Source organism: Aethalodelphis obliquidens, unplaced genomic scaffold (assembly GCF_003676395.1).
Source record: "Aethalodelphis obliquidens isolate GAN/ISIS:26980383/991018 unplaced genomic scaffold, ASM367639v1 scaffold9, whole genome shotgun sequence".
Lineage (NCBI taxonomy): Eukaryota > Metazoa > Chordata > Mammalia > Artiodactyla > Delphinidae > Aethalodelphis > Aethalodelphis obliquidens.
This window is the reverse complement of record NW_020837953.1, coordinates 337,469-359,415: the sequence shown is the minus strand read 5'-3', so window position 1 is coordinate 359,415 and position 21,947 is coordinate 337,469. Positions and strand designations below refer to the sequence as shown.

The 21,947-nt window shown below is 38.5% G+C and overlaps 1 protein-coding gene across 18 annotated transcripts in view; it reads left to right on the top strand.

Moving 5' to 3' along the window:
* PATJ (PATJ crumbs cell polarity complex component) overlaps positions 1-21,947 on the top strand; it is a 358,987-nt gene that overhangs the window by 20,146 nt on the left and 316,894 nt on the right. For 14 of the 18 annotated variants that reach the window (XM_027108328.1, XM_027108332.1, XM_027108333.1 and 11 more), the window contains 2 exons: positions 1,409-1,604; positions 3,597-3,725. In XM_027108328.1, the coding sequence (XP_026964129.1) occupies positions 1,409-1,604; positions 3,597-3,725 (325 nt within the window). Of the gene's footprint in view, positions 1-434; positions 480-1,408; positions 1,605-3,596; positions 3,726-4,197; positions 4,217-9,612; positions 9,680-21,947 lie in introns of those variants that run through there. The other 4 variants (XM_027108339.1, XM_027108340.1, XM_027108337.1 and 1 more) reach the window with 3 other exon arrangements.

Below are 21,947 nucleotides of genomic sequence, written 5' to 3'. Positions count from 1 at the left end.
TGACTCTTTCCTTATTGGTCAACAACTATAGATAATCATTATATACTTTCGAGTTGGGGAATACTAGCATGAAGAGAGCCTAGAAAAATAAACCTTGAGGAATTTTACAAGTTAGGTTTGAGGTATTCGATAAGGATCTCAATTGGATGGTTGACATTGGGAATAGAAAGGAGGAGATGGGTGGTGCAAGAGAGATAAAGAAAGATAAGAAAGAATTGTGATAATGAAGAAACAGGAAGAGCAGGAGGGGTGTATAGGAGATAATGAAGTCAAATACAGCAAACCAGAGTAAATCCTACTCTTAGTATGCACTTTAAGAAGTTAAAGAGTATGGTTTAGAGTCAGACTACTTAGATAAGATGCTAAGCTTGCTTTAATTTCTTGCAGGTCAAATTTAACTAAGTACTTTATTTATTTTTTTTGGAGGTACTCACAACCACTGTGCCACCAGGGAAGCCCTTAACTAAGTACTTTAAAAGGTGATTGCGAGGAATAAAGGAGATAATGCCTATAAAGCATTTAGCACAGTTCCTAGCTCATAATAAGTGCTCAGTAAATATTAACTATAATAGTACTTTTTTTCTTAAGATTTTGCTAATTTCTTTAAAAAATTTCTTTTAAAAAATCCTTTTTACATTGGTTAGCAGTTGGAAAATTTGTGATTGGGACAGAGAGAAGGGCTCAGATACAGATTTGGAAATAATCTCTATTGATTTTCATGGAGAGTTTGGCCTCTGTTGACAAATGTTGGAGAAGTAAAGGACAATGGGGATGGGATGAATCTGTTAGAGAGGAGATTATTGGTGAACATATAGCCCTGTATGGTCCATGCAGAAGTCAGATTGGAAGGGGTTCAGGAGTACAGGGTTTGGTGTCACAATGAGGACAATGTCCATACTTGCAAAACCTTAGCAGTGGGGCCCTATACATTGTTTTTCTTATTTTTCTAGCCATATGGCTTTTAAAATGTGTGTGTGGGGCTTCCCTGGTGGCGCAGTGGTTGAGAGTCCGCCTGCCGATGCAGGGGACACGGGTTCGTGCCCCGGTCTGGGAAGATCCCACATGCCGCGGAGTGGCTGGGCCCGTGAGCCATGGCCGCTGAGCCTGCGAGTCCGGAGCCTGTGCTCCGCAATGGGAGAGGCCACAACAGCGAGAGGCCCGCGTAACGAAAAAAAAAAAAAAAAAGTTAAAAAAAAAAATGTGTGTGTGTAGGGATGCACTACTTAATTGGTTAATTAGTTAATAAGTGCTTTAATGAAAAGAAGTTTGAAGAGCTCTTTTATATTATACAATTAAATATTTCAATAAATGTACTAAGTGAAATAATACCATAATATATAAACTACCTGAATAGTAGATTTTAAGAATCAGGCTATTATGTCACTTAAAATTTTCTTATTTCATCAAGGGATCAAAGGTTAAAGGAAAATGACCAAATATTGGCTATTAATCACACACCACTGGATCAGAACATTTCCCACCAGCAAGCAATTGCATTGTTACAACAAACCACTGGATCTTTGCATCTGGTTGTGGCCAGGGAACCAGTCCACACAAAAAACAGCACTTCTACCGGTCTAACTGATGCAAGTCTGCCTGAAACAGTAAGTTGCAAATTTGGAAAAACACTTAATTTTGAATTATGCCTTTGATTTTAAGAAGTGTAAAGATATTTAGAAAATGTCGTTTTATTTGTTGTAGTTCAAGAAAGATGATTATATCTCCAAATGCAGCATTAGCATGTTAAACAAGATATTTCATGGGGGTTTTTGTTTTGTTTTTTCAATGTCCTATGATTCTCCTGTTTAAGATTATTATTTAATATAGAGGGCAAATTGTAGTCTTGGGTATAATTTGGTGAAGGAAGGAATTCCTTGGTGATGTAACCACTTAATTAAGCTGGGAGTTTTTATTAGAGATTTACTATTGAGTTTTTAAATTAAGATTTGGTTATTTGTTTCAAAAACATTTTTTTAAATTATATTGGGTGTTTATGACTAGATTATGGATACTGCACAATTATAGAAGTTTTTCTTTTCATGTAAGGATGTATACTGAACAATTTAAAAGAGTAAAAGTTTATGTTCCTTTGGGAGTCTTTAAACATGCTTTGTAACATTTTACAGATTTTGGCCTGCATTTCAAAATGCAAGCTAATAAATCTTATTTTCTTATAACACTAAGTGGTAGCTGATTTATTTAATTTCCATTCATTGGGCAAAAGAAAAAATAGACTGGGTACAGTACAAGGTCACAACACTAATGTATAGACATTTTCCCTGTTGTAATCAGTAATATTTATGTAGCACAATTTACATAATAAATAGAATGAACAAAGCGGGAAGTTGCTTAGCATAGTGGTTCAGAACAAGGGCTCTGGAGTCAGGCTAAGGTGGGTTCAGGTCCACTTCTTACTTCGTAGGTGAGTCTTACTGGGCAGATGCCTTGACTTCTCCATACCTCAGTTTTCTCATCTGTTGCTTGGAACTAATAACAGTTTCTAGTTCACAGAGATGTTGTGAGGATTGAGAATGCATGTGAAGAGCTAAACACAGTGCCTAGGGCAGAATAAATACTCTATGAATATTAATTGCTGTCCCTGATTTAGGCATTTTTAGCAAACGTTGCTTCCTGGATACTAGGTATTGTTCCAGGTGTGAATTTATTAAATAGTCCCAATATCTCTGGTTATTTTAACATTACATAGTAACTTTCCAATTTAGTGTAATAGAAGAACTAAGTAATAAGTATGCCCTAATGTATTGAGGGGGAGACTTTTGCTCTGCAGGCGCGTTATGTGAATTTAATGCATACTTCTGATGGAGCCTGCTAGTAGAGGAAAAATGCTTATGTCTCTTAGTCTGATTTGTATAATCCTATTGCTAATATCTTCAGTTAGGCCTACCTTTCCTCTCCTTCATCAGAGTCTCTTCATTTATTCTGGTCACTCTGTGTCCTCACAATCGCATGCTTCACATTGCTGCTAGATTAATCTTTCTAAACCACTGCTTTGTTCCTGTCGTTCCCTCTTCTAAAACCTTCAGTTATTCCCACTTATCTGAGCCTAGCTTTGCTCTTAAATTTCCCTTTTGCTTGAATGTCTTTTTTCTCTGTAGAGCAATTAAAATGCTACCTTTTCCTTGAAGCTTTCCATAAGTTTTCATTGGATTTGACCTCTTGTCTCTACATTCCTCCCATCTTTATAATATTTTATGATTCTCTTTTAATTCAGATAAACACATATTTATTGTTTCCTACTAGGTGCTTGGCACTGTGCTAGGTATCAGGCATAGACTGGGGAATGAGACAGTGTGTTTCTGTCCTCTTAGAGCTACAGTGTCCTATGGTCCAATATTTTGTCTTATATTTTAATTGTTTATGTTTTAGTTTATCTCTCTACCGGATTATAAAATCCGTAAAGGCAGGGACCATATGATCATCTTTACGTATCTCTGAGCCTCTAGAAAGTTGACTTGATTAATTGTATGAATATTAAATATTTTGTCTACCTGTTACCTTAGTAATTTCTGTATTGGTAAGTGATGAATGTATATGCTTTGCTAACACTTTGCTTCTTACTTGCTATTAATTTGTAGGTTAGTTGGGGCCATATTGAAGATGTTGAGCTTATTAATGATGGCTCTGGATTAGGTTTTGGAATAGTTGGAGGAAAATCGAGTGGTGTAGTTGTGAGGACTATAGTTCCTGGAGGATTAGCAGATCGAGTAAGTTGACCTTCTTTGATTTAATTTTGGTTTTATACAATTTAAATTGTATGGCTTGAAATGTAATTTTATAACATGGGTTACTAGGATATATGTTTCCATGACCAGAATTTAAGTATAGCTAAAAATGTTTTTTTCTATAACTGTTAATATACACTCACTCTGCTTTATTTTAAAAAGCTCCTAAATCAACGTTTTTTGGGGTGGTTTTCTTTCTTTTTTTTTTTTTTGGCCTGTGATTGACAGTCATCTTGATTCTATCAAAAGACAATTTTTTTTTTTTTTTTGCGGTATGCGGGCCTCTCATTGTTGTGGCCTCTCCCGTTGTGGAGCACAGGGCCGTGGCTCACGGGCCCAGCCGCTCCGCGGCATGGGGGATCTTCCCGGACCGGGGCACGAACCCGTGTCCCCTGCATCGGCAGGCGGACTCTCAACCACTGCGCCACCAGGGAAGCCCGACAATATTTTTTATTGAAAGGAATCATTAATGGGTATTGTATTCTGAATATCGATATTATTTTCTCCCAGTGTATCTTTCAAGGTCCTAAATGTTAAAATCAGATGGTACAGCGATTACAAACTTTTATCTCAATATTGTTTGTGGTAAATTTCACTAGAATTACAAATTTCTGGCATTATAAATAAAAATACTAGCCTTCATTATTTAGCAGTGTTCAAACTGAGAGTGGGCCATTTTAAAACTTATCAACTGTTTCTGCTTAGTTTTACGTTGAAGAAAATGTTAAATACTACATTGAGTTTTTAAAAAGTAGTTTAGAAATTTGAAGCTACTTAATACAGTAATGAGTTCATATTATATAGACTGTCCATGATAATCAGAATGATTTGTAAATTTTACTGATTAATGTCTAGTCACATGTAAAAATTTATCCCTTCTAAAAAACATATAAAGTAAAAATGAACTTGCTGTGCACATGCAGCTTTGAGGCAAGTTCCTCAGCTCTCTATTTCTAGTCAAGATTGCTCCACCTTGGGTTAGGACTCCGTGCTTCCATTGCAGGGAGCACAGGTTCGATCCCTGATCAGGGAACTAAGATTCCGCAAGCCATGCGGCCAGGCCAAGAAAAAAAGAAAAAAAAAGGTTGCTCTACCTTATATGAATTGTGGAGCTATTAATATTCCTATTATCCTTTCATCAGCTAAGTGTATTTATTTAGCATAATGCCTCTCAGAGTTTTGTCTGTGGGTCCCTGAGTCTTTTGCAGGGGGTGTACAAGATCAAAACAACTTACATAATAATACTAAGATGTATTAGCCCTTTCACCATGTTGGCGTTTGCACTGATGACATGCAAGCAGTGGTAGGCTAAACCTGCTGGTGCCTTCATGTGAAACAGGGCAGTGGCACACAACTGTACTAGTAGTCATTGCATTTTTCTCCACATGTGCTTGCCACTGCAACAGCAACAATGCCAGTCTCACTTAAGAAAGTGCAATAAAAATGAATTTAAGTAAGTGCATGTCTTTTTAATACCATGTGACAAAATCAGATGTACTGTATAGCACTTCTGTCATGTACGGAAGTATGGCGGTTTTCTTGAGGGGAAACATTTGTGAGACAAACTAGCCACGTTTTAATATGGAACAGCATTTTAATTTTTTAAATTAATTTTTTGCTTTTTTCCCCAAAGTTTCTGAGACCTAATGTTTTGGAAATGCATTATTTTAGTTTCAGGATTACAGCATAATGATTTGATATTTCCATATATTATGAAATGATCACCACAATGTGTCTAGTTAACATCTGTTACCTCATAGTTAGAAATTTTTTTTCTTATGATAAGAACTTTTGAGATCTCTCTCAGCAACTTTCAGGTATACAGTACAGTACTGTTAACTACAGTCACCATGCTGTGGTTTATATCCCTATGATTTACTATTTTATAGCTGAAAATTTGTACCTTTTGATCTTCTTCACCCATTTTGCCCGCCCGCCACACCCCTGCCTCTGGCAGCCACCAATCTAGAATACCATTTTTATTTTTGAAAGGATAACTGACAGAAAAATTATGATTATTCAGACTTGGTTATTTGGTAGACAGTTCCTTGAAATGAATGAAGTGAACCTGTTACCTCAAGGAAAAACAACTGACAGCATTTGTTGCTGATGATAAAATTTGAACTTTCAAGCAAAAATGAGAATTTTGGAAAAATTTGTGTTTTACCATAAGCTTGAAATTTTCCAATATTTAAATACTTCTCTGATTAGATTGTTGGTGATGTTAATAAATATGATTTTTTTTAATATTGTATAATGTTATATGTCAATATTTAGAAAATCTGCATAACTCTAGGAATCAGTATTTTCTGAAGATCAATGTGTAGTGTGGCAAAATAATATATAGGTAAAAAATCCATTCAGAATTCAAGATTGATCAATAGATTTTAATGAAACAGTATCTGAAAGTTTATTGATGTTGTTTCAGATTCCACATTGCAACTGATCTTTAAGAAATCACCACTTGTCAAGTTTTGGTGCGTTATCAAAGAATGGGCTGAAAGCGCTATCAAAATACTCCCCCATTTTCCAAATATATATCTGATTAAGACCAGATTTTCTTCATATACTTCAACCAAAGCAACATATTGCAATACACTGAATGCTGAAGCAGATATGAAAATTCAGCTGTCTTCTTTTAAGTCAGATATTAAAGAGATTTGTAACAATTTCTTTAAGAATACAACTCTTCTCACAATTTTTTTGTTTTAGAAAACATAACTTTTTAAAATAAAAAAATATCAATATGTAAAAAGTATATATTAATATATTACATATCTTAAATATTTAAAAAGTTTCTCAGTATTGTTTCCCAATGCAGTTGATATCAGCAGATAACAACAGAGAGAACTACATAAACAAAAACTCTGAGATCTCAGTAATTTTTGAGATATAGTTGACAGACAATAAATTGCACATATGTAAAGAATACAATTTGACGTTTTGCTGGCGAGTCTGAAATCTGAAGGGCAGACCAGCAGGCTGGAAACTCAGGCAAGAGTTGACATTAAAGTCTGGACTCTGGGCTTCCCTGGTGGTGCAGTGGTTGAGAGTCCGCCTGCCGATGCAGGGGGCACGGGTTCGTGCCCCGGTCTGGGAAGATCCCACATGCCGCGGAGCCTGTGCGTCCGGAGCCTGTGCTCTGCAACTGGAAAGGCAACAAAAGGCAAAGACCCCAAAAAAAAAAAAAAAAAAAAAAAAAAAGAAAAAAAAAGTCTGGACTCTGAAATTTGTATGGCAAGTTGGCAGGGTTTCTGTTATAGTTTTAAGGCAGAATTCCTTTTCCAGGAAACCTCAGTTTTTGCTCATAAAGTATTCAGCTGATTAGATGGAGCCTATCCATGTTATCAAGGGTAACATTCTTAAAGTCAACTGATTGTAGATATTAATTACGTCGACAAAATACCTTCACAGTAACATCTAAACTAGTGTTTGACCAAACAACTGGGCACCAGAGCTTAGCCAAGGTGACACATAAAATTTAACCATGATACCATCTATCACTACAGTCAAGAACATATTCATGACCCACAAAGATTTTCTGTGCCCTTTTGTAATCCCTATTCCTCCATCCTCAATTATTTTTAAGAATGTAAAGGAGTTCTGAGACCAAAAAGGTTGAGAATGTTCATTATAGTTTCTTCAAAAGACATCTTCAGCACAAAACAAGTAATAATCTTTAAGGATTTTTTGGAAAAATTTTGAAACCTGGAAAGGGATGAGATACTGTGGAGTATTTTGGCGTTTTTTCTCACCCCAACCCGCCTCCTTTAGCAATTTTAATAGACTTATTTGCTATAGTAGCATTTTTCAAGATGCAAAGAGGAGTAGTTATTATGAAGAACAAAGGGTCAAATAAATTTGGAAAGCACTAAGTTAAACAAAATCAAATAGATTACTGTACATTAATGTACATTATGAATTTTCACAAGAAGAATATGATGTGCAGAGTTTCCCTTTGTGACACTGTTTGTGACACATGTCTGATTTTCACCCTTTCCTGGAAGGGATTGTCACTGTTTCAGGTCTTCAGGATGGGGGGCATGTGCCTGTCAGAGTCATAATGGAGAAGCGAGTGTTTATGCCAGATATGGTCATCTGCCTAATACACATTGTTCTCGTGTAATCCTCAGAACAGTCATAAATTTTATTCACAAATCATAGGTATGGAAACTTAAGAAATTGCCCAAGGCTATGCAACTAAGAAATGACAAAGTCAGGATTGAGCCTACATCTGTTAGATTTACTGCTTAAATCTACTTATACAAAGTTGATCCCGATGTTTTCATTTTCCTGGTGTACACCTGTCCAGGGTTGGTCAAACCTATGAGGGAATTGCCAGCTCTAACGGCAACATTGCTATTGGTCCTTTCCTGTAGGGAATATGATGAGACCTAAACATAGGGGACAGAGCAGTATTCACTTCTCTCTTCCCCTCATCCCAGCCAAATGGCAGATAAAATCTCTTCAGCTAACTCTGCTTTGTTGCTAAATCTTTAGAGTTGTTGCTCACGTAGCCTGATCATAGCTTTAAAATTATTAAAGGGAATATTGCTTTTCATTAAAATGTACTCATATTTTGACTGTTAATGCTCACTGTTGACCATGGCAGTCTTCATGGTAAGGGAATATGGATGTCTTAGGTCATTAGTTAGATGTGATTTAGATTGATCATAAAGTGATACCTACATTCTGCTAAAGGGGTTAACTAATACTACTTTCTCTAAAGACTATAAAATTGTATAACAGAAAGTTAGAAAAGCAAGTCAGTATTTCTTATTTAAAAGGGTTTCATGAAATAGCCCCTTGTATTTTCTTTTGTGTACAGATAAGTCAATATGGAGTAGAGTTGAGGGGGCAAAGAATACCTAACTGAGCGTAAAGAAGTATCAGAAATGGATGCATTTGAGGACTTGCTGTAAGGAAGGCACTAGGCTAAAGCTTTTACATATAGTATTTTTTTAAAGCTATTTATTTATTATATTTATGGACTTTATTTTTGACTGCATTCGGTCTTTGCTGCTGCACGTGGGCTTTCTCTAGTTGTGGCGAGCAGGAGCTACTCTTCCTTGCAGTGCGTGGGCTTCTCATTGCGGTGGCTTCTCTTGTGGAGCATGGGCTCTAGGTGCGTGGGCTTCAGTAGATGTGGCTCGCAGGCTTCAGTAGTTGTGGCTCGTGGGCTCTAGAGCACAGGCTCAGTAGTTGTGGCGCACGGGCTTAGTTGCTTCGCAGTCTGTGGGATCATCCCGGACCAGGGATCGAAGCTGTGTTCCCTGCATTGGCAGGTGGATTCTTAACCACCGTGCCACCAGGGAAGTACCAAACATATAGTATTGTGTTTAGTGCTCACAACTCAATGAGAGAGGAATTTATCCCCATCTTACTTAAGAGGGATCTGAGATTTAGGTAGGATCAGTAACTGACCTATGGCCCTACAGCTTGATCAAAGTAGTGCCAGCATTTGAACTTGGGTGTGTCTGACTCCAAAGCCTTGTCATTCTGCTGTCTACTGCCTCTACTGTTGTAAAGTAAATGAAGTGGAAAAATATTGACTTATACGGGTTTTTTAGAAATGTTTATTGAGACCTAATTACAGTGAGCAATCAGTAAATGTAATCAGGGCCAATTCCCTGAATAGGGAAATTATATGGTATCGTGTAACGGGAGCTAAAAGACCTATCTACCTGTAATCCTTAGGTACTCTCCAAAATTCACAGTGCCTGAAACATCTTCTGAGAATTCTGTTCAGCTATGGAAAAAATTTCAGAATTTTTCAGCAGTTAGAAGTTTTGTTTTTGGTTTTTTGTTTGTTTGTTTTTAAATAAATTGATAATGGGCAGTGTAAAACTTTTTTGTTTTGCAGAAATCTCTTTTATGTGGTCTGGAGGAATTCTAGGGAAATCAGGTACATTGGGTTACCCCGTTGTCTCCCAAAGGTGATTATTAAAGCACAACCTACTTAAAAGTTGTCATGAATTATTGACTTTTTGGTATCAGGCAATTGTAATATGAGTCCTATTACCTATCTAGTAACCTTTAATACTAAGAAGGAATGGAACCAACCAAGGATTGGAGAAGTAGGTGTGGACTATGAGGCATTTTTAGTCTAGAATAATAAAGGCCCAGCTTGAGGACACTGAACATTTCGTTATTCCCGGTAATTTTGCTTTGAGTGTGTCTGTAAACTGGTAGTTTCCTTATCCTTAAAAATCATTGATGAGGGCTCTGGAAATATGAGAAGGATAGGATAGATGTACTTACACTTAGTACCTTTAATTCCTTGAGGGAAAGAGCATTTTTTTATGGTTCTAGTAATATAAATTATATCTTTATAAAAAGCTTGCAATATTCTTACTAGAAGTCAAGATAAAAGAATACCAAATCAAACTAGCCAAGGATCTAAGTTATCCATCTACTGATTTTTGGTCAAAATACAGGATTAGGATTATTTTCCTTCGGAGATTCAAACCTGAGACACTTGCCATGAGGTTGACAGTTATTTATTTTTTCTTTTCTTTTTTTTTAATGTGCATTCTTATTATTTGTTTATTTATTTAACATCTTTATTGGAGTATAATTGCTTTACAGTGTTAGTTTCTGCTGTATAACAAAGTGAATCAGCTATACATAGGCATACATCCCCATATCTCCTCCCTCTTGCATCTTCCTCCCACCCTCCCTATCCCACCCCTCTAGGTGGTCACAAAGCACCGAGCTGATCTCCCCCTGCAATGCAGCTGCTTCCCACTAGCTATCTATTTTATACTGGTAGTGTATATATGTCAGTGCTACTCTCTCATTTCGTCCCAGCTTACCCTTCCCCCTCCCATATCCTCAAGTCCATTCTCTACATCTAAGTCTTTATTCCTGTCCTGCCCCTAGGTTCATTAGAACCATTTTTTATTTTTTATTTTTTTTTAGATTCCATATATATGTGTTAGCATATGGTATTTGTTTTTCTCTTTTGCCTTTTGATTAAAGACCAATGATAGAAATGTCCTGGAATCAGAAGTGGTAATAATTTCATTTTCTGAGTTGTGGAAGTATTTGGTGCCATTTTTTAATTTTCAGAGAAACAAATTTGATTTCTTTCTTTTGTAGCTCAAGCCTGAAATCCTTTAGGTTTTCAAATATCTTTTGAATTGAAATTATCATCTACAACAGCCTATCAGAGAACTTAAAAGTGCAGAGTACTAAATGTTTTTTTAGCCAATAACTGCTAACTTGGATTAAAGTATTTTTTCTTTAAAAAAAAAACTATATGAATGATACTGTTAGTGTTTTCACTGTAACAGTGTGTTACCCTGTTACATCAGCTATTTTAATTTTTTGCCTTCCATACTATCTTTTCCTGTATGCATAATTTTTTCTCTCTTTTGAAAGACTCTATGGGTTAATAAACTTTTATATTTCACTGTTAGATTAGCATGCCATGACTTTGAATCTTGACATAGCTATTTGTTGGCTATCATTGACTTATGATTTCTGTTAAAGAACAAAAAGGACTCTATACCTTTTAGTTTCCTTCCACAGCAGACCGGTTATGAAAGGAGAATATTGATCAGAAAGTATCAGTAAAATGCAATGTTTGGGGCTGCTGGACTTGTAAAAGCTAGCTGTCATTTTGGTGTCTTTCCTATCAATCTGATTATGGTTGTTTTGCACTTATGAATTCCTTAGAACACCTGTTTATCTGGAACAAGAAAATGTTTGACTTTCAGTGACAGGTGCAAATTATCTACATCATTTAAAATCGAATTCAGGTAATATAGGAAAACAATAGTGCTTAGGAGGTGACTGTACTTACAGTGAAATGTCCTTTGTCCAAGCCAAGTGTGAAAACACTCACCATATTCTTTATTCTGTGGTCAGGCCAAAATTCTGTTCAAGAATGGTTTATTCACAGAGGCATCTTACCCTTATTTTTCATCATGAACACTTGACTGTCTCTTAAGTAGTTGCTTGTTTTGTTTCAAGTTTGTTGCATTGATAAAAAATAGAACATCAAATTATCAGTGCTTAAAGTAGAAATCCAGCAATTCTTTGTTCCTTTTTCCACAGTAATTTCTTCCTTGCATCTATTTCTTTTCTAAGTCTTTCCAAACGTTTCTGACTTGAATTGCATTTCTGTTTCACGGCTCCTCTTTGCTTGCAGTAGCTTCTAGTGCCTTCTGCAGAATTCACAACAAAGCATATAGTTTTCTACTCACTGTTTTGATCTAACACCTTCTTTCATACAGGTTTCTGCAAAATTGGAGAAAAGGAAGGATGGGGAATAGACTTTTAGTTTTAAGGCCCTCTCTTTTTTGCTCTTTTCCATCCCTCCCTCCCTCCCTCCCTTCCTTTCCACTTTTTTTCTTCTGAGTTCCATCTGGAACTTACAGATGGTGCCTCCCGGAGCCAGGAGTATGAAGCTTAGAACTGTACTAGCCCAGTGGTCATGGCTCTATTCTCAGGTTGTCCTTCTGTCCCAGGTGCAAAATATCTATTTTCATCTTCATTTTATTTCAAGCTTTTTGACAGTTATAGGAAATTTCTTGGAGAATAGGAAACAGTATATTTATTATCTACTGATATTACCTTGGAGATATCAAAGTATAAGACAAATGATTAATAAGAACAGGTCTTCAGTGAGACAACTTGGGTTGAACTTTGGCCCTGCCACTTATTAGCTTTGTGATCTTGGTCAATTCAGTCAACCTTTTTGAATCTCGGTTTTCTCATTTTAAAGCTGTTCTTCACTGAAAGAGATGATATATGAAAAGTGATTTTTTCATCCTGTAAAGTGCTTTGGTGGTGTAATTTTTCATAACTGGTTCTGTTTACATTTTGGAATCTTTAATATATTGTAGTAAAGATAAGTAAAGAGAATTCAGACTTTCTGATGAAACAAATTTAGTGAAAATGAAGTGGATCAACTATTCAAAAATTTCACAAACGAAGGTAGAATGGAACTGATATACTTTGAAAAAATTTTTTTTATTTTTTAAATTAATTAATTAATTTATTGTTGGCTCTGTTGGGTCTTCGTTTCTGTGCGAGGGCTTTCTCTAGTTGCGGCAAGTGGGGGCCACTCTTCATCGCGGTGCGCGGGCCTCTCACTGTCGTGGCCTCTCTTGTTGCAGAGCACAAGCTCCAGATGCGCAGGCTCAGTAGTTGTGGCTCACGGGCCTAGTTGCTCCGCGGCATGTGGGATCTTCCCAGACCAGGGCTTGAATCCGTGTCCCCTGCATTGTCAGGCAGACTCTCAACCACTGCGCCACCAGGGAAGCCCTGATATACTTTTTTTTTTCTTTTATCTAATCTATATGCCTTTAATTTCTTTCTGGTTTTTTTTTTTTTTTTACATCTTTATTGGAGTATAATTGCTTTACAGTGGTGTGTTAGTTTCTGCTTTATAGCAAAGTGAATCAGTTATACATATACATATGTTCCCATATCTCTTCCGTCTTGCGTCTCCCTCCCTCTCACCCCTCTAGGTGGTCACAAAGCACCGAGCTGATCTCCCTGTGCTATGCGGCTGCTTCCCACTAGCTGTTTTACATTTGGTAGTGTATATATGTCCATGCCACTCTCTCACTTTGTCACAGCTTATCCTTCCCCATCCCCTTATCCTCAAGTCCATTCTCTAGTAGGTCTGCGTCTTTATTCCTGTCTTACCCCTAGGTTCTTCATGACCTTTTTTTTTCTTAGATTCCATATGTATGTGTTAGCATACGGTATTTGTTTTTCTCTTTCTGACTTACTTCACTCTGTATGACAGACTTTGGGTCCATCCACCTCACTACAAATAACTCAATTTCGTTTCTTTTTATGGCTGAGTAATATTCCATTGTATATATGTGCCACATCTTCTTTATCCATTTATCCGATGACGGACACTTGGGTTGCTTCCATCTCCTGGCTATGGTAAATAGAGCTGCAATGAACATTTTGGTACATGACTCTTTTTTTTTTTTTTTTTTATACGAGGGCCTCTCACTGTTGTGGCCTCTCCCATTGCGGAGCACAGGCTCCGGACGTGCAGGCTCAGCGGCCATGGTTCACAGGCCCAGCCACTCCACGACATGTGGGATCTTCCTGGACTGGGGCACGAACCCGTGTCCCCTGCATTGGCAGGCGGACTCTCAACCACTGCGCCACCAGGGAAGCCCACATGACTCTTTTTGAATTATGGTTTTCTCAGGGTATATGCCCAGTAGTGGGATTGCTGGGTCATATGGTAGTTCTATTTGTGGTTTTTTAAGGAACCTCCATACTGTTCTCCATAGTGGCTGTACCAATTCACATTCCCACCAGCAGTGCAAGAGGGTTCCCTTTTCTCCACACCCTCTCCAGCATTTACTGTTTCTAGATTTTGTGATAATGGCCATTCTGTCCGGTGTGAGATGATTTGCATTTCTCTAATGATTAATGATGTTGAGCATTCTTTCATGTGTTTGTTGGCAAACTGTATATCTTCTTTGGAGAAACATCTGTTTAGGTCTTCTGCCCATTTTTGGATTGGGTTTTTTGTTTTTTTGTTATTGTGCTGCATGAGCTGCTTATAAATTCTGGAGATTAATCCTTTGTCAGTTTCTTCATTTGCAAATATTTTCTTCAATTCTGAGGGTTGTCTTTTGGTCTTGTTTATAGTTTCCTTTGCTATGCAAAAGCTTTGAAGTTTCATTAGGTTTCATTTGTTTATTTTTGTTTTTATTTCCATTTCTCTAGGAGGTGGGTCAAAAAGGACCTTGCTGTGACTTATGTCATAGAGTGTTCTGCCTATGTTTTCCTATAACAGTTTGACAGTTTCTGGCCTTACATTTAAGTCTTTAATCTATTCTGAGCTTACTATTGTGTATGGTGTTAGGGAGTGTTCTAATCTCATACTTTTACATGTACCTGTTCAGTTTTCCCAGCACCACTTTGAAGATGCTGTCCTTTCTCCACTGTACATTCCTGCCTCCTCTATCAAAGATAAGGTGACCATATGTGCCTGGGTTTATCTCTGGGCTTTCTATCCTGTTCCATTGATCTGTATTTCTGTTTTTGTGCCAGTACCATACTGTCTTGATTACTGTAGCTTTGTAGAATAGTCTGAAGTCAGGGAGCCTGATTCCTCCAGCTCCGTTTCTCATTCTCAAGTTTGCTTTGGCTATTCAGCGTCTTTTGTGTTTCCATACAAATTGTGAAATTTTTTGTTTGAGTTGTGTGAAAAATGCCAGTGGTAGTTTGATAGGGATTGCACTGAATCTGTAGATTGCTTTGTGTAGTAGAGTCATTTTCACAATGTTGATTCTTCCAATCCAAGAACATGGTATATCTCTCCATCTATTTGCATCATCTTTAATTTCTTTCATCAGTGTCTTATAGTTTTCTGCATACAGGTCTTTTGTCTCCTTAGGTAGGTTTATTCCGAGGTATTTTATTCTTTTTGTTGCAGTGGTAAATGGGAGTGTTTTCTTAATTTCACTTTCAGATTTTTCATCATTAGCATATAGGAATGCCAGAGATTTCTGTGCATTAATTTTGTATCTTGCTACTTTACCAAATTCAGGATTAACTCTAGTAGTTTTCTGGTAGCATCTTTAGGATTCTCTATGTGTAGTATCATGTCATCTGCAAACAGTGACAGCTTTACTTCTTCTTTTCTGATTTGGATTCCTTTTATTTCCTTTTCTTCTCTGATTGCTGTGGCTAAAACTTCCAAAACTATGTTGAATAAGAGTGGTGAGAATGTGCAACCTTGTCTTGTTCCTGATCTTAGTGGAAACGCTTTCAGTTTTTCACCATTGAGGACGATGTTGGCTATGACTTTGTCATATATGGCCTTTATTATTATGTTGAGGAAGTTCCCTCTATGCCTACTTTCTGCAGGGTTTTTATGATAAATGGGTACTGAATTTTGTCAAAAGCTTTCTCTCCATCTATTGAGATGATCATATGGTTTTTCTCCTTCAATTTGTTAATATGGTGTATCACGTTGATTGATTTGTGTATATTGAAGAATCCTTGCATTCCTGGAATAAACCACACTTGATCATGGTGTATGATCCTCTTAATATGCTGCTGGATTCTGTTTGCTAGTATTTTGTTGAGGATTTTTGCATCTATGTTCATCAGTGATATTGGCCTGTAGTTTTCTTTCTTTGTGACATCCTTGTCTGGTTTTGGTATCAGGGTGATGGTGGCCTCGTAGAATGAGTTTGGGAGTGTTCCTCCCTCTGCTATATTTTGGAAGTTTGAGAAGGATAGGTGTTAGCTCTTCTCTAAATGTTTGATAGAATTCGCCTGTGAAGCCATCTGGTCCTGGGCTTTTGTTTGTTGGAAGATTTTTAATCACAGTTTCAATTTCAGTGCTTGTGATTGGTCTGTTCATATTTTCTATTTCTTCCTGATTCAGTCTTGGCAGGTTGGCCAGACTTGGCAGTTTCTAAGAATTTGTCCATTTCTTCCAGGTTGTCCATTTTATTGGCATAGAGTTGCTTGTAGTAATCTCTCATGATCTTTTGTGTTTCTGCACTGTCAGTTGTTACTTCTCCTTTTTCATTTCTAATTCTATTGATTTCAGTCTTCTTCCTTTTTTTCTTGATGAGTCTGGCTAATGGTTTATCAATTTTGTTTATCTTCTCAAAGAACCAGCTTTTCATTTTATTGATCTTTGCTATAGTTTCCTTCATTTCTTTTTCATTTTTTTCTGATCTGATCTTTATGATTTCTTTACTTCTGCTAAGTTTGGGGTTTTTTTGTTCTTCTTTCTGTAATTGCTTTAGGTGCAAGGTTAGGTTGTTTATTCAAGATGTTTCCTGTTTCTTAAGGTAGGAATGTATTGCTATAACCTTCCCTGTTAGAACTGCTTTTGCTGTATCCCATAGGTTTTGGGTCTTCGTGTCTCCATTGTCATTTGTTTCTAGGTATTTTTTGATTTCCCCTTTGATTTCTTCAGTTATCACTTCGTTATTAAGTAGTGTATTGTTTAGCCTCTATGTGTTTGTATTTTTTACAGATCTTTTCCTGTAATTGACATCTAGTCTCATAGCATTGTGGTTGGAAAAGATACTTGATACAATTTCAATTTTCTTAAATTTACCAAGCCTTGATTTGTGACCCAAGATATGATTTATCCTGGAGAATGTTCCATGAGCACTTGAGAAAAATGTGTATTCTGTTGTTTTTGGATGGAATGTCCTATAAATATCAATTAAGTCCATCTTGTTTAATGTATCATTTAAAGCTTGTGTTCCCTTATGTATGTTCATTTTGGATGGTCTGTCCATTGGTGAAAGTGGGATGTTAATGTCCCCTACTGTGAATGTGTTACTGTTGATTTCCCCTTTTATGGCTGTTAGTATTTGCCTTATATATTGAGGTACTCCTATGTTGGGTGCATAAATATTTACAATTGTTATATCTTCCTCTTGGATCAATCCCTTGATCATTATGTAGTGTCCTTCTTTGTCTCTTGTAATAGTCTTTATTTTAAAGTCTATTTTGTCTGATATGAGAATTGCTACTCCACCTTTCTTTCTTCTGATTTTCATTTGCAAGGAATATCTTCTTCCATCCCCTTACTTTCAGTCTGTATGTGTCCCTAGGTCTGAAGTGGGTCTCTTGTAGACAGCATACATACATATGGGTCTTGTTTTTGTATCCATTCAGCCAGTCTGTGTCTTTTGGTGGGAGCATTTAATCCATTTACATTTAAGGTAATTATCGATATGTATGTTCCTATTCCCATTTTCTTAATTGTTTTGGGTTTGTTATTGTAGGTGTTTTCCTTCTCTTGTGTTTCTTGGCTAGAGAAGTTCCTTCACCATTTGTTGTAAAGCTGGTTTGGTGGTGCTGAACTCTCTCAGCTTTTGCTTGTCTGTAAAGGTTTTAATTTCTTCATCAAATCTGAGTGAGATCCTTGCTGTGTAGAGTAATCTTGGTTGCAGGTTTTTCTCCTTCATCACTTTAAATATGTCCTGCCAGTCCCTCTGGCTTGCAGAGTTTCTGCTGAAAGATCAGCTGTTAACCTTATGGGGATTCCCTTGTGTGTTATTTGTTGTTTTTCCCTTGCTGCTTTTAATATGCTTTCTTTGTATTTAATTTTTGACAGTTTGATTAATATGTGTCTTGGCGTGTTTCTCCTTGGATTTATCATGTATGGGACTCTCTGTGGTTCCTGGACTTGATTAACTATTTCCTTTTCCATATTGGGGAAGTTTTCAACTGTAATCTCTTCACATATTTTCTCAGTCCCTTTCTTTTTCTCTTGTTCTTCTGGGACCACTATAATTCGAATGTTGGTGCGTTTAATGTTGTCCCAGAGGTCTCTGAGACTGTCCTCAGTTCTTTTCATTCTTTTTTCTTTATTCTGCTCTGCAGTAGTTATTTCCACTATTTTATCTTCCAGGTCACTTATCCGTTCTTCTGCCTCAGTTATTCTGCTATTTATCCCTTCTACAGTATTTTTAATTTCATTTATTGTGTTGTTCATCATTGCTTGTTCCAACTTTAGTTCTTCTGGGTCCTTGTTAAATGTTTCTTGCATTTTGTCTATTCTATTTCCAAGATTTTGAATTATCTTTACTATCATTATTCTGAATTATTTTTCAGGTAGACTGCCTATTTCCTCTTCATTTGTTAGGTTTGGTGGGTTTTTATCTTGCTCCTTCATGTGCTGTGTGTTTTTCTGTCTTCTCATTTTGCTTATCTTACTGTGTTTGGGGTCTCCTTTTTGCAGGCTGCAGCTTCGTAGTTCCCGTTGTTTTTGGTGTCTGTCCCCAGTGGCTAAGGTTGGTTCAGTGGGTTATGTAGGCTTCCTGGTGGAGGGGACTAGTGCCTGTGTTCTGGTGGATGAGGCTGTATCTTGTCTTTCTGGTGGGCAGGTCCACGTGTGGTGGTGTGTTTTGGGGTGTCTGTGGACTTATTATGATTTTAGGCAGCCTCTCTGCTAATGGGTGGGGTTGTGTTCCTGTCTTGCTGGTTATTTGGCCTAGGGTGTCCAGCAGTGTAGTTTGCTGGTTGTTGAGTGAAGCTGGGTGTTGGTGTTGAGATGGAGATCTCTGGGAGATTTTCTCCGTTTGATATTACGTGGAGCTGGGAGGTCTGTTGTGGACCAGTGTCCTGAAGTTGGCTCTCCCACCTCAGAGGCACAGCACTGACTCCTGGCTGCAGCACCAAGAGCCTTTCATCCACACGGCTGAGAATAAAAGGGAGAAAAAGTCGAAAGAAAGGAAGAGGATAAAATAAAATAAAGTAAGATAAAATAAATTTATTAAAATAAAAAATAACTATTAAGAAAAAATTTTTTTTAAAGAAAACAGAACAAAAAAAACATGGATGGACAGAACCCTAGGACAAATGGTGAAAGCAAAGCTATACAGACAAAATCTCACACAGAAGCATACACATACTCACAGAAAGATGAAAAGGGGAAAAAATAATAAATCTTGCTCTCAAGGTCCTCCTCCTCAATTTGGGATGATTCGTTGTCTATTCATGTATTCCACCAATGCAGGGTACATCAAGTTGATTGTGGAGATATAGTCTGCTGCTTCTGAGGCTGCTGGGAGGGATTTCCCTTTCTCTTCTTTGTTCGCACAGCTCCCGCGGCTGAGCTTTGGATTTGGCCCCGCCTCTGCGTGTAGGTCGCAGGAGGGCATCTGTTCTTCGCTCAGACAGGATGGGGTTAAAGGAGCCACTGCTTCGGTGGCTCTTGTTCACTCAGGCTGGGGGTAGGGAGGGGTGCGCATGTGGGGCAAGCCTGCAGCGGCAGACGTCGGCGTGACTTTGCACCAGCCTGAGGCGCGCCGTGCATTCTCCCGGGGAAGTTGTCCCTGAATCCCGGGACCCTGGCAGTGGCGGGCTGCACAGGCTCCCTGGAAGGGAGGTGTGGAGAGTGACCTGTGCTCGCACACAGGCTTCTTGGTGGCGGCAGCAGCGTCTTTAGCGTCTCATGCCGTCTCTGTGGTCTGTGCTGATAGCCGTGGCTCACGTCTCTGGAGTTCCTTTAAGCAGCGCTCTTAATCCCCTCTCCTCGTGCACCAGGAAGCAGAGGGAAGAAAAAGTCTTTTGCCTCTTCGGCAGGTCCAGACTTTTCCCTGGACTCCCTCCCGGCTAGCCGGCTAGCCGTGGTGCACCAACCCCTCCAGGCTGTGTTCACGCCGCCAACCCCAGTCCGCCAACCCCAGTTCTCTCCCTGCGCTCTGACAGAAGCCTGAGCCTCAGCTCCCAGCCCCGCCCGGTGAGCAGACAAGCCTCTCGGGCTGGTGAGTGCCGGTCGGCACCGATTCTCTGTGCGGGAACCTCTCCGCTTTTCCCTCTGCACCCCTGTTGCTGCGCTCTCATCCACAGCCCCGAAGCTCTGCCACCTGCAGTCTCCGCCCGCGAAGGGGCTTCTAGTGTGTGGAAACCTTTCCTCCTTCACGGCTCCCTCCCACTGGTGCAGGTCCCGTCCCTATTCTTTTGTCTCTGTTTATTCTTTTTTCTTTTGCCCTACCCAGGTACGTGTGGAGTTTCTTGCCTTTTGGGAGGTCTGAGGTCTTCTGCCAGTGTTCAGTAGGTGTTCTGTAGGAGTTGTTCCACGTGTAGATGTATTTCTGGTGTATCTGTGGGGAGGAAAGTGATCTCCGTGTTTTACTCTTCCGCCATCTTCTTCCTCCTCCCTGATATACTTTTTGATGTATTATGTTTTAAACTTTACAATGAGTGAAATATACAAACATATAAAAGTATATATAATGTCTGTGCACATTTTAAATAATAATCACCAATGTACCTATAATCCAGTTTATGAAATAGATCGTGTTAAATAATAATAATAATGATTACCCATATATATATATATATATATATATATATATATATATATATCACCAGCTTAAGAAACAGAAGATTGCATATCCTTCCTCTATACTCATCCAGAGTCATGATGTTAAATACCTTCTATATGCTCATGACTCCCAAATTTAAATGTGTAGTCTGGACTTCTCTGCTGAACTCCAGACTTGTATATCCAGCTGCGTATCTGATATATCCACTTGCAGTGTCTAATAGGCATCTCAGACTAGACATCTCTAAAACTGAACTCCTGATTTCTGTTCCCACACACCTGTTCCTCTGTAATCTTTTTTTTTTTTTTTCAATCTCAATAGCAACTCTATCTTTCCAGCTGCTTAGGCTGAAACCTTAGAGTTTTGATTCCATTTTCCCCTCACACCCCATGTAGAAGCTATCAGCAGAGCCTATTGACAGTTCATTAGAAATACATCTAGAATCTCACTTCTCAACACCCCAACTGCTAACCTAGTCCAGGCTCTTGTCTCTTTCTAGATTATTGCATTAGCCTCCCAACTGGTATCTCTGCTTCTATTGTTTTCTCTCCTTTAGTCTATTTGCAGCTTAAAGGCTGGAGTGATCTTGTTAAAAATAAGTCAGATCATGTCACTCCACTGCTCAAAACCCTCCAATGACTTCCCTTCCCCCTGGCTCAGAGCAGATGCTGTATACTGCTGATCCCCTGGTAATGCTCCCATCTGTTCTTTTTTTAAAAAATAAATTTATTTATTTATTTTTGGCTGTGTTGGCTCTTTGTTGCTGTGTGCGGGCTTTCTCTAGTTGAAGAGGGCTACTCTTCATTGCAGTGCATGGGCTTCTCATTGTCGTGGCTTCTCTTGTTGCGGAGCACGGGCTCTAGGCGTGCAGGCTTCAGTAGTTGTGGCACATGGGCTCAGTAGTTGTGGCTCGCAGGCTCTAGAGCGCAAGCTTAGTAGTTTTGATGCACGGGCTTAGTTGCTCCGAGGCATGTGGGATCTTCCCGGGACAGGGCACGAATCTGTGTTCCTTGCATTGGCAGGCAGATTCTTAACCACTGTGCCACGAGGGAAGTCCTCCCATCGGTTCTTGACTACTCTCCTCTTTGCTCATTCTCTTCCAGCCATACTGACATCTTGCTGTTCTTCAAATGTGTCACTGGGCTTGTCGGCCCTTAGGGTTCTTCACTTTTTGTTGGTGGCCTCTGATCTGACTTTCTTCCTTTCCTAATGCCCAGGGCTTTCAGGTCACTTCCTTATGTATGTGGCTATTTTTACCAGGTTCTAGGCCATTAGGCATGAAGTGATACCCTCAAGCAAATGGCCATTTTAAAAATCTGGTTGCTCTTTTCCTTTTGAACTCTCCTCCTGTGCCCCCTCCCCTTCTTTTTTTGTTTTACAAGGACTTCCTTTTCTCTGTTGC